Source organism: Corticium candelabrum, chromosome 15 (genome assembly GCF_963422355.1).
Source record: "Corticium candelabrum chromosome 15, ooCorCand1.1, whole genome shotgun sequence".
NCBI lineage: Eukaryota > Metazoa > Porifera > Homoscleromorpha > Homosclerophorida > Plakinidae > Corticium > Corticium candelabrum.
This window is the reverse complement of record NC_085099.1, coordinates 4,469,001-4,482,462: the sequence shown is the minus strand read 5'-3', so window position 1 is coordinate 4,482,462 and position 13,462 is coordinate 4,469,001. Positions and strand designations below refer to the sequence as shown.

The 13,462-nt window shown below is 43.3% G+C and overlaps 1 protein-coding gene across 1 annotated transcript; it reads left to right on the top strand.

Annotated features, from left to right (window-relative positions):
* The first annotated feature begins 11,235 nt into the window (after window positions 1-11,235).
* LOC134191512 (uncharacterized methyltransferase GK2543-like) lies at window positions 11,236-11,927 on the top strand. Its single transcript, XM_062660135.1, has 2 exons — window positions 11,236-11,406; window positions 11,454-11,927. Exons 1-2 carry the CDS (start codon window positions 11,236-11,238, stop codon window positions 11,925-11,927), a joined length of 645 nt encoding a protein of 214 aa, XP_062516119.1.
* Window positions 11,928-13,462: the final 1,535 nt, after the last annotated feature.

The window sequence follows — 13,462 nt, the reverse complement described above, 5'->3', positions numbered from 1 at the left end:
ACAAAATGCATTAAAATTATAGACCAAGTACCCTGCAGTTGTTCGAACGGACTGTTGTTTACAACTTTGAATACAGCAGTATAAATCAATATATTAGCATATTAGTATTGATGTTATTAAACTTCCCGTAATAATATTTAAAATCATGTTCTGGTTATTGTATTATCTGTCATTGAATATCTGTATACCCTATGCAAGGTATAAATTCAACCGGCCCATGAGAAAAAATTATTGCTTCCTCAAGAAGCGACCTAGTTAGAAAAAACGCTGAGGCGCCTTTCTAACTAGAGCGACTTCGTACTGCTCTATTAGTAAACTAACTGCTATTTTAATGTTGTCCATATCAAGAGTTGTATACACCTCGTAACGCTACTGCAGTGCATCAATCAATAACGGTATCAATGGCACAAAAGTTGCTAATAGTATTCGATACTTCATGCACAGGTTTCTATAGACATTGCAGGTCAAAGCCACCCTGCTAGTACGTATACCATTACTTTTACTGTCATTTTTATAACAAGTCCCATCACACCCAGAGTAACAGTATGGCACTGTAGTGAACGTGACGTCTTCATTGCGACCGCCTTCCCTACCACATACCGTATACATACCCGTTGGGTAAACAATGTGAACTGAACAGAGTCTAGACGCCCTCAAGAATAGTTGCTTGCAAATCTGGAAGGTGTTTGAATTCTTGTCCTAAAATACGTCATTTTAAAATGGCGTCTGATTTGCATGACTAGCATCATGGCAACAGCCCGTCGGGTGTCTCGATCATTAATATGTACCACTGTAGCAGCCAACATTTGGCCACTTCTAGCATACTTCTTAGCCTCGTACCAGACCCTCTCGCGCCGTCGTGCCCGGTTCCCGTATAACACGACAACGCCGGAGAGAGTCTGAGATCATACCGCCTACTTTCTTCACCTAGTGTCACCCCACGTCACCAATGTCAACACTCTCATGCTCTTAGTTAATTATGAAGCTATCCTTCCATCAAAGTTATGCTAGCTGTGATATCCGATTGCATACATTCACAGTTTACATTTCGTTCCTGTACAGCTGCATGAGAAGAGACCCCCTTGCCGCATGGAAAGAGATTCATTCACAGAGGAAGCTCACTCCTGAGTTCGATTTACGTTATCTGAAGCTGTGAGGTCCAATGTGATTCGATCAGCAGTCTAGGTAGCTTGAACTAGGGATGCACTAGGCGCCGCTCTATTACTGTGCTAGGCTATGAGAACAATACAAATCGGGAAGCTCGAGTACGATTCGGGAACATTTGGAGCCTGGCAGACCGTGCCATCAGACACGGTGTTGACTTCCGCTCTAGAGTCTCTTGGAGAGGAAGTCCTCTTTCCCAGAGAGGTTGTCAAATACGTAGAGCTTGCGTAGAGACAGGATACCAACACTGAAAGAAAACAAGTAGAGTACGAATGGAAGGTCAAGTCTGTTGCAAGACATTCCGTGTGACATATGAGAATAAATATTGGACTAATTGTACTAGTAGCCTGAGGCTTGGTGACATACGAGCTAGTTTGATCATTTAATAGCATAAACGGTAGGCGGTATGATCCCAGACCCTCTCCAGCGTTGTCGTGTCATACAGGAACGACGGCGCAAAAGGGTCTGGTACGAGGCTACATACTTCTAGCGCGAGAGGGTCCATGCAGTAAGTCCCGATAGAAAATACCGTGAATGCTCTATTATAGCAATCCATGCGTCATTCTATATATATATATATATATATATAATATACAGATTAATTAAATAAAAGGCCTAGCTAGAAATACTTCGTCCTAAAAAGAAAGCATGTAAACAATGACTATAGGTGTCTGCTGCTGCGCGCGCTAAATGAGCAACAAGAGAAAAGAACCCAACACAAGATGTGCATGAATGCGGCGTTTACACGCATGGCCTCCGCGAGCAGCCATTCTACTAATAGTACCTGCTGACAGACTTAGGTTGCACCGGAAAAAGGCGATCTGGTGTGTACTTATATATTAGTGCATTACTGTACGTAATGGAAAGAATTGGAAGTACAAACCCTCGGATGGTATTCAGCTGAATGTAATTGCGTCATGACAGAATTCTAGGTACAGGTATGTTCACTGCAGGGACATATATATACGCAACGTTTCTTTCTGGCCACCATTTCCATAAACACTGCATTCATACATAAGCACACCAGTCTAGTTTCTACTTTATTCAAACATGGCAACTCAAAAGGTACCGAAGATAGTTTCAAATTGTTAGCTAAACTCTGCTAGCCTCGGCCTCCCAGACCCGTGTAGCGCCGATACAAAATCGTCCCCCACGGGTCTGGAATGGTACCGCCTCTTCTCAATATATTGCGTTTGGTCGTAGGACCAGCATTAGTGTTCAGTTTCATAATGCATACCTTTTCAATTACAGCTGTAATCAACGAAGACATCTCATGCATATCTGCTGTCTACCAAAAACTAGACTGTACACAAACGACGACTTGTAGTGCGCTCTTCACACAAACTCACGTCCCTACACGTCGTGGTTTGTATTCTGCGCCTGTCAATGGCAGTAACGACACCTAGTAGAGCCGTTTGTTCGAACCGATGCTCCGACATCTACACTAGCCAGCCAGCTGCATTCTCAACGACTTCATGATCACGTCTACTACACAGAGTCTTGCGAAGAATTCACGCCGAAGTTTTGTCGCGATTTCGCGGCAAGTCGCATCGAATCCGGACGATCGAGTCACAGCGGATGCGCGCATCGCAAATTTTCATCGCGAATTCGAAGCTCCACGCGCGACTAGCAGCTACTCGCAGCGGATTCACGGCGATCAGACACATGCCGATCGCGTCCGCGGCACCACTAGTAAAAGAAAGTGCTTCCTAACGTCCCGTTCGAGTTCCCTACTAACACACAAATGATAAAACCGTAGCTACTGTAAACACAAAGGTACCCGTGCAACGGGATGCGACATGATGTCCTAGCGAGACATGTCGTCGTCGTTCTTGTATTACGGCCGTAATTGGAAAGGTACGCATTTATGAAACTGAACACTAATGCTGGTCCTAGGACCAACCGCAATATATTGAGAAGAGGCGGTACCATCCCAGACCCGTGGAGGACGATTTTGAATCGGCGCTACACGGGTCTGGGAGGCCGAGGCTAAAACTCTGAAAGGGCTTTAGTCTACTCATAATGGACTGTGAAACAATAACGCTTACCGCTAATTATTGCTCCCAGAAAACGAAACGCAGATCGTAGCTGAACAACGCGTGATAGCTACAAACACAATAACCGACTATCAGATGTTACCGTCAAGCAACGATCGAAGCCTACCAACGATCTTCGTTCACCAATAATCTTTGTTCTCACTACAAGGAACGACTGATTTTAGCCAAGACAAAACGGCACCGATAACGTACTTTACACGCAACAACCGAGTGCAGGAACAAGGGAAATGCTCAACGACACTTCAGATAAATTAGCCTCGTAGCAGACCTTCTCGCGCCGCCGTGTTCAGTTCCCGTATAACACAACATTATACGGGAACCTGGCACGGCTGTGCGAGAGGGTCTGGTACGAGGCTGAGCTACATGTACTAGAGGCCGTAAATCTTACCACTAATTTCCTCCCCACAACACCGACAGCTGTTGCGCACAAATGAGCTTTTTAGCTAATTAGGAGCGGAAACGCATTGTATAGCAACTTACCAGAATTGTAACAACAATGCTCTAGACACACTTACTAGATTCAGCTCGTATCAACAATGACAGTAAACACACCTCCGCTCGTATTGCAGATCAGTGCTCTAGTTATGAATAAATGGAATCACAACACAATTCCACATATCGATGCAACTACTGTATGGGGTAACCCACTTAGCGTACTATATAAGCGTAGTGTGTTGATTGTAATAGAGACTTCTTAACGTGTACGCCTGGAATACGGACGCACCACGTTACATGGTGACAGTGAGTGGTGCAGAGACACCGTCACGCTATTCACGCTATTCTAGCAGCAATGTAAAGGATGGCTGAACAACCGGACTCTCCAGTTGCAGAAGAAGCAGCACAAGCGGAGGCAGCTCGACCGGTTAGCCTGCAAAGCCGAATCCTTCTACCTCGACAGCTGGTGGTAAGAGGAAATCTGTCGCAAAACTGGAGAGAGTTTCGCCAGATATGGGACTCTTACGAAGTTCTCACGAATCTCAGACAGCCGGAAATGAAAGAAAACCGAATGGCAACATTTATAACATGCATTGGCTACGAAACTCTCCAGATTTACAATGCACTACCTTTTGCTGACGAAACAGAGAAAGGAGATCTTGACCGGGTGCTAGACAAGATGCAAGAGTACTGTCTGGGAGAAACCAACGTTATCTATGAACGGTTTCGATTCAATGGCAAAACACAGCAAAACGGTGAGTCATTCGATAACTTTTTGACTAACCTCATAGAATTAGCCAAGACATGTCAGTTTGGTACTATGCACGACGCTCTATTGAGAGATCGAATAGTAGTAGGAGTGAGAGACGACGCCCTCCGAAAGCAACTTCTACAGAAGAGGGAACTGACACTGTCTGAATGTATTTCAATATGCAGAGCGAGTGAAACTACAGCATTGCAGATGAAAGATATGTCTGCACATAATACAGTGCATGCGCTGGCCATGCGAGCGCAGAGATGGCCAAGCAGCAATGCAAGCCGAGAACCAACGCGAAGCAAGACAAGCGAAGGTGAGAAAGTATGCAAATATTGTGGTAAATGTCACAGGCGTGGACGACAATACTGCAAGGCATTTGGGAAACACTGCCAAGCGTGCCACAAGATGAATCATTTTACTCACATGTGCAAGTCGAAAGCAACAGCGACGACCAAGAAAAAAAGCATTGCAAAGCTACATCTTGTGGAAGGTGATATGTCAAGCAGTGACACAGATAGTCCAGAATACGGAAATGACAGATTGGTGAGTTTGCGTTGATTCCAGACGATGATGAGTCACTCAATGTGCTAAACGACTTCGCTACAACATATCCAAACAGATTGTACGCTAACCTACATGTCAAACGACGGCAGATCAAGTTTCAAATCGACACAGGTGCCGACGTGCCCATAGCAACGCGTTTAGAGCAAACAAAGCAAGTGTTAACGCTGTATGACGGAAGCAGGATCAAGCCTCTGGGCAGATGCATATTAGAAGGGAGAAATCCAAAGAATGGGAATGTTTTTCGCAGCAAATTTGGGGTTGTGGACGACGCTGGAACAGAGTCGATTATTGGAGCTTCCTCAGCGCAAGAAATTGGCCTTATACAGCTGAATATGGAGAATGTGCAAGCTATCACCACTCAGCAAAAACAACAAAGGCAAAAGACGAAACCAATGGCAAAAGAGAGTGTGATGCAAAAATATCCATTGGTCTTCCAAGGAGAACTGGGACAATTAGCAGGCAATGTACATCTGATGGTGGATGAGACCATCATGGCTACAAAACAACCAGTAAGGAGAGTGCCTATAGCTATCAAAGAGCAGCTGCAGAAGGAGCTACAACAAATGGAGGAAATGGGAGTTATAGCAACTAAGAGCAGCGGACAGATTGGATTTCCAGTCTAGTCACGGTAAAGAAACCAAATGGCAAGATTAGAGTATGCATCGATCCTAAACCTCTCAACAAAGTTCTCATTCGAAGTCAATATCTCATGCCTACCCTAGAAGACCTGTTACCAGAACTGGCGGAAGCACGAATATTTGGTGTGCTAGACGTGAGGAATGGATTTTGGCATATAAGTCTTGATGATCAAAGTAGTAAGCTTACCGCATTTGGTACACCCTTTGGAAAATATCGTTGGAAGAGGCTACCATTTGGCGTATCTACAGCACCAGAGATATTCCAGGAGCGATTGAATGCAGCTATTCAAGGAATTCGAAGTGTGTATACGGTAGCAGATGACATTTTGATAATTGGCAAGGGATCTACAGAAGCTATTGCTAGGGAGGATTATGACAAGAATTTGACAGCATTACTGGATAGATGTCAGGAGAAAGGCATCAAGCTCAATGGAGAGAAATGTCAAATAGCAACACGGAAGGTGAAATACATGGGACATGTACTCTCGTCAGATGGGCTACTGTCAGATTCCGTAAAATATAATAGAAGCGATCCAAAAGATGCCAAGTCCTACGAATGTTGCAGGAATGCGTCGTTTCATTGGAATGACTGGCTATTTATCACGATTCTTAGGTCACCTCTCGGACCTATGTCAACCATTGAGACAACTAACGAAACAAAGCATTCAGTGGCAATGGAATGAAGAGCATCAGCAAGCTTTTGACAAGATTAAAGCAGCAGTCACACAGACACCTGTCTTACAATACTTTGATGGAAAGTTGGCAACTACAATCCAAAGTGATGCCTCCCAGACAGGACTGGGTGTTGTGTTTATGCAAAGTAGAGGTCCAATAGCATATGCAAGCAGAGCGTTGACTGAAACTGAGAAGCAGTACGCTCAGATTGAGAAGGAAATGTTGGCAATTGTATATGCTATGGAAAAATTTCATACCTACACCTATGGACGCGACATCACAATTGAATTGGATCACAAGCCTCTTGTTACCACACATAAGAAACCATTGCAATCTGCGCCAAAGCGTTTGAAGAGAATGCTTATGCGATTACAGAAGTATTCAATTGACATTCAGTGTCGTCCAAGCAAAGAGTTATATCTGGCAGACTCTGTCGCGAGCATACTTAGCATATGATGTAGACGCAAACAAGACAGAGAGCATGAGCAGCAAAGTGATTGGGAGAAAGAACTGGAGCAGGTCAACATGATCAATCACTTGCATGTGGCAAGCACTACACTACAAACCATTCAAAATGCTACTCAAGAAGATCAGAGCTTACAAGAACTACAGCAATTCATCATACGGGGATGGCCAGACACGAAGTACGGTCTTCCATTATACATTACACCATATTACGACATTCGGGATGAATTGACCGTGCAGCAAGAAATGATTCTGAAAGGAAATACACTAGTGGTGCCACAAGCAGCTCGAAAATTTGCTCTAGAACGAATACACAGTTCACATATGGGAGCAAATGCTGGCATTAGAAGAGCCAGAGAAGCACTCTATTGGCCGGGTATGACAAGCCATATTAGAAATCATTTACAGAAATGTTCCATATGTCGAAACTATAACAACAAGCAACAGAAGGAACCTTTGTTAGCACACGAAGTACCTCCAAGACCAAGGGCAAAAGTAGGAGCAGATCTACTCAAATTCAAGGGCCGTGATTGATTCTCATAGTCACTGACTACTACAGTAATTTCTGGAAGATTGACAGACTACAAGCAACAACTTTAGATGATGTCATCAGGAAAATGAAACAACACTTCTCTCAATATGGCATACCGGAAGTCCTCATTTCTGACAACGGTACGCAATTCACATCAAAAGAATTTCGATCATTCACGAAGCAGTGGGAGATACAGCATGAGACTAGTAGTCCACATCACCATCAATCCAATGGCAAAGCAGAAAACATTGTAAAGACAGCAAAACGACTCACGAATAATGCTCTACAAACGGGAACAGATCCATAGCTATCAATTCTTGAATTCAGAAACACGCCAACTGAAGGACTAAAAACAAGTCCTGCACAAAGGTTAATGAACAGAAAAACAAGAACTCTGTTGCCCACAATAGAACAACTGTTACCAGAGAGAATGGAGGAACATCACAACATAATGGAACGGAAGAAAAGGCAAACAAAATATTGCAACATGAAAGCCAGAGACCTACCAGAGCTGAAAACAAATGATGTGGTTTGAATTTAACCAACAGGTAGAGACACAGTTTGGAAACCATCCAAAATAGAAAAAATGCTACCAACAGATCATATTTGGTTATCACCCCTGGAGGAACTACCTATAGAAGATGCAGAGTGCAGCTACGAAAGACCAAAGAGGAATTCAAGCCTTCAGCAGTTATGGATGACCCCCAGTCGAGATGATACCACAGCCAAGTCAGAAGAAAGAAACATCTATCACTACACCTGTTGCAAAGAAGACAGTACCACCACAAGTACAGGAAAAGAATCAGGAAGAGAACAAGCAAGAGAGAATGTAACATTAACCACACGATCTGGGAGAACAGTAACAAGGCCAAAGTATCTAAGAGACTACGTATGCGGTAAATAGACACTTAGCATTCATACTAGTATGTTTTTTCCCTTTTTTTCCATAAAGAAAAAGGAATGTATGAGGTAACCCAATTAGCTTACTATATAAACGTAGTGTGTTGATTGTAATTGAGACTTCTTAACGTGTACGCCTGGAATACGGACGCACCACGTTACACTACTTTGTCTTGTAACTTTGGGTTGTGTCCGCAAAACAATTAATCACCTGTGTTTGTCTAGAAACAACGCTATTCAAAACAAGTGAATTTTGGCGTGCCCTAAATAGATAGCACCGACTACATCCATCTAGTCGGTCGGTGACACACATTCGTCTAAAATGTTTTTAGTCGGTCGACGACAATAATCAATGCTGTAAATAGAGGCTCCACCTCGTATTAATAATGCGCCAACACGTCAGCTGCCACGGAAATATAAATCTGTCTGTCACGGAAGAAGAGTCAGCTGACGCCGTACGGTAACTGATGTTCAGTCAAACTGCTTCAAACTGTTCAGGTTGTTGGTATCTACGGACTCAAGACAAACAGCTCAGCAAGCACAGTGTCAACGCGACCAACGGCTGGTCGTTTTTCCAGACATCCGTACAGAGTCTGATCTATTTTACAGAAATTTCAGCTGACACCGGTTCGGTAAACAGCAATTACATGCAACAAATGCATCCATGGTTTCTATTGATATACAATATTCATATTTATCAGTATGGGGCAAAGACATATACAACGCATCTGTTGAAAATTTGGGGTTTGGAGCTATCGAGTGATGGCGGGATCGGCTAGTAGTACGTACGCGGTCTAGCAGACATTGCCAATGTACTGCGTCGTTGTTGAACTGATACCGTGTAGCTTTGAAAGGAAGCACAGATTGAATGATTGCTTACTTAACTTGTCGACTGTCTAGAGTGGAATTGTGGATACCCTTAAGACGACAAAGTGCAAACGTTGCAATTACGTTAAGTGACAGGTAACTCATCCTATTACATAAGGCAGGCAGAGCACATGCAGATCTACTAAAAAAGCTATATAAGCCGTCTCTTTGGCTCAGTTTCTCAGCTAGCTGTCGAGGAGCTATACTCATTGGAGAACGCACTGAAATTATAATTTTACTATCTTCTTTTTTCTCACGTGTTTTGGTCACAATGTCTACATTGCCTGTGCTAAACAACGCTGATATGTACCACCACCAGACGGATGTACAATTTTGAGATGGTTGTTCAGTCATTCACGAGATGCTGAAGCCAAAGCGTGGAGAGTCCATTCTCGATCTCGGCTGCGGTACCGGACGACTGACTATGCAGTTGGCATCTCTAGTTGGTGACCCTGGTCGTGTGGTCGGTGTTGATCCTGACTCGTACAGAATCGCTGTAGCAAACGAGCAGCTAAAGAAGATGGATGATATCCCTGTAACGTTTCAGTTGAGTAGCATTCGTGAAGTACTTCCACTTGGTCCATTTGATGGAATATTTAGAAATTACGTGTTCCACTGGTTTGAACGTGCCGAACGAGCAGAAATGATGCAACAGATGTATGACAGTTTGAAACCAGGAGGCCGACTTACGTTCGTGCTTGAAATCAATCACACACAGCCCAATGCCATCAATCGAGATATTTTCGTCTTACTGAGCCAAACCTAGACGAAGAGTCTGCATCTGGCATTGAGATGGACTTTCCTTCTGTGTGGCTGCAACACTGCAGTGATGCCAGATTTGTCGTCGAACTGTCAGAAGTGTTCAGGACAGAGAAGGCAGGGCCAAATCTGGATGCAATACTTCAATTTCTAAAAGTTTTCATGCCCAATTTCCAGCCCATTAAGCTGACTGACGACGGTCTGCATGAGTTGAATAAACGGTACAAAACAGAGAGCGGCGTCGAGGTTGTCGTTTCGGTTACGTTATTGAAAGTTTTGGCAAGAAAACCGCAGGAATCTTAAGTTAATCAACAATCGTTACAACACAGTAACACGAAAAAAACAGACTGAATGTTTTGAATGACCTTCATTACCGTGACAATAATGACTGTCGTCGTAGAGTTAGCAGAATGGATATTGATATAGAATTAGTTGTTCGGTGTATGGTGTGACTTATCAAATATATTCTTCCTGCTGGAAATTTGCAAGTCTAATGCGGTTGTGATAGTCTAGAGTGCAGCAGCTCTAGTAATCTGCAAGTCTAATGCGGTCGTGATAGTCTAAAGTGCAGCAGCTGCATGTTTAGCAGTCACTCACGTATATCTCTAACAACCGGAATGGAGAAAATCGTGGGCAATATTTATGCACTTAATAGACAGTTAGGTAGTAGATAAGCGCGCAATGTTTATGTATCTCATGTTCAGTGCATAATCTAAAACCCTAGCGCATAAAAATTACTAATTTAACAATCAGGAAATGCTGCAAAGCCCAAAGGTGGGGATTTTAAGGTAGAGACTATAGTTGAGGTTTTACTAAGAATTATCATAACACAAGCTCTAGGAGTTGTAACACATGCATAACGGTTATTCATTACATCTATAGCTGGGTTTTACAAAAGTTTACAAGAGGTTGACGTGAATGGTTAGCTGATTGCTAGAGTAAGAAGACAGAACGAACGTACTCTGCCTGCTCTGCAAGTGGAGCTGTTGTCCTTGACAATATAACTAATATATAAACCGGTTGAAGTAGGCCTGAGCGCACAAATCAAGACTCTTGCAAACACGGTTAGCAAGAAAATGACTGAATAAGGATCCCGTATGGTGATGTCAACTATCACGCAGTATTTCAAACGTCTCGTGATCACGACGAGCAGCAGCGACTGCGTGCACTCCCACTAGTCTTACAAATACGCTTATGAATTGGTCTACAATATGATATACAGTGTTTGGCAAATACACTTTTGTTTTATGAGAAACAGGGCTCACATTCCGAGCGTGACCGTAAGTATTTCGCGTTAGGTGCCGCTACCCTACTGTTTGTTTTATTTAGTAGTCAAGACTACGGAGTTGTTTCGTGCACTCATACTCGTTGGAGAGCGCTATCCTTTTACAATATTTTATTTTCTGACGTTGTTTGGTCACAATGGCTACATTGCGTGTGCTAAACAACGATGACATGTACCACCACCAGTCGGATTTACAATTTCGAGATGGTTGTTCAGTCATTCACAAGATGCTGAAAACAGAGCGTGGAGAGTCCATTCTCGATCTCGGCTGCGGTACCGGACGACTGACTATGCAGTTGGCATCTCTAGTTGGTGACTCTGGTCGTGTGGTCGGTGTTGATCCTGACTCGTGCAGAATCGCTGTAGCAAACGAGCAGCAAAAAAGATGGATGATATCCCTGTAACGTTTCAGTTGGGTAACATTCGTGAAGCACTTCCGCTTGGTCCATTTGATGGAATATTTAGCAATTACGTGTTCCACTGGTTTGAACGTGCCGAACGAGCAGAAATAATGCAACAGATGTATGACAGTTTGAAACCAGGAGGACGACTTACGTTCGTGCTTGAAACCAATCACACACAGCCCAATGCCAGCATTCGTGATATTTTCCGTCTGACTGAGCCAAACCTAGACGAAGAGTCTGCATCTGGCATTAAGATGGACTTTTCTTCTGCGTGGCTGCAGCACTGCAGTGATGCCGGATTTGTCGTCGAACTGTCAGAGGTGTTCAGGACAGAGAAGGCAGGGCCAAATCTGGATACACTACTTCAATTTCAAAAGCTTCCATTCCCAATTTCCAGGCCAGTAAGATGGCAGACGACGGTCTGAGTGCAAGAGTTGAATAACCGATACAAAACAAGGGAACGGCGACGAGGTTGCTCTTTCGCTTACATTATTGAAAGTTTTCAAGTAACCTAGAAAACGCGCGTTATGTCAAAAGCGGGATTTAAATAATTATTTAATATCTATTTTATTTAATTATTTGACAACATGCTATAAGTAGGTACACCCTGCCAATCTAACGGGACTTAATTTAATCAAATTTTATATCTAGCCTATTTAGTTAATCGGATTAAGGACATTTCCATACAAAATTATATATGCTATTTCTAAACCACCAGTGCTAGCGAAAACCCTTCAAAACCTTAAAAGGGGTTTTGTTGGGTTTTAGAATGGGTTTTGAAAACGCCACCAGGGTAATTGTATCAGTAATCCTACAGGGTTTTAGAAGGGTTTACTTGTGAAGCCCCCAAAACCCCAAAAAACCCACTAGGGTTTTCTGTCGGATTTCCTGTGCTACACATAGCGCTCGTTTTCAAGGTAGCATGTGTCACGAGTGTATGCATGTACTTGAATCGTTCATTTATTACTATTCAGCTACTAGCTAGACAGTGCACGGAACAACCACTTAGTCTATCTTTCAAAAGTACCCGGATAATGCCAAAGCGCAAACATCAGCGAAAACGATCGGTTGTTTTGACTTTATAGCTGTTATCGAATGTCAATGCTTAAGCTGGGTTACTTGCATTGCTATGGCTAGATTTCACGACAAGCTTATATATAAGGACTCCTTTAGGTGTTCGACGTTCTTTTCCCGACGTAACAACGTTCAGCTACAGGTACGATAGAGTAAATGTGCTCGTACAACGTTGTAAAACTTGTTAGCGTGCTTGTACAACGTTTTCTGACTGAAATACGCGAAAAAATGAGTACTGGTAAGCATCTGGCAAAGCTCAAAAGCCTAAGTCCCGCCTACTACCATCAGCCCCTCCTACTGTTTGCCACAACAGCTGACCCGAGTTGACGAAACTCGTATTTTATGCAACTGATAGACACCCTCACTAGCAACGGTTTGGTGCTGCTCTTGCAAAGTGAAACGAAAAACATCAATGCAATAGCATGAGGGAAACAAATTGCCTTCTAGCCATGGAGCTAAATGCACAGCAGGTTCGAAAGTTGGCTCTCGACCAGCAAGGCGCAAAGCCATCTAAACAAAAATTGTCTTGCCTGTACCCTAGACGACAATAAATCGCCTACAAAATAATCAACGCACACCTAAAGGCCTGAAGATTCATACAAAAGCGCTCATACTTTGTAGTGAATATACTTACCGCACACCGTGCATTTCAAGATCAGCCATTTCCGCCCGTTTCATCTTCCTCTCTTGTGCAAAAGAAATAACGAGACCAACGGAAAGTGCTGTTAGCAATCGACTGAGATATACTGCATCCTATGCTGATCGAAACAAGGTAGCTGGTCATCTCCTTTCCTGGGACGAAATTCAAGAAATGAGGTACCATGGCGGTGACAGCATCAAAGCACGTCCACTTCCGTCCCTCTCCTGCAAAATTTAAAACTCGTTC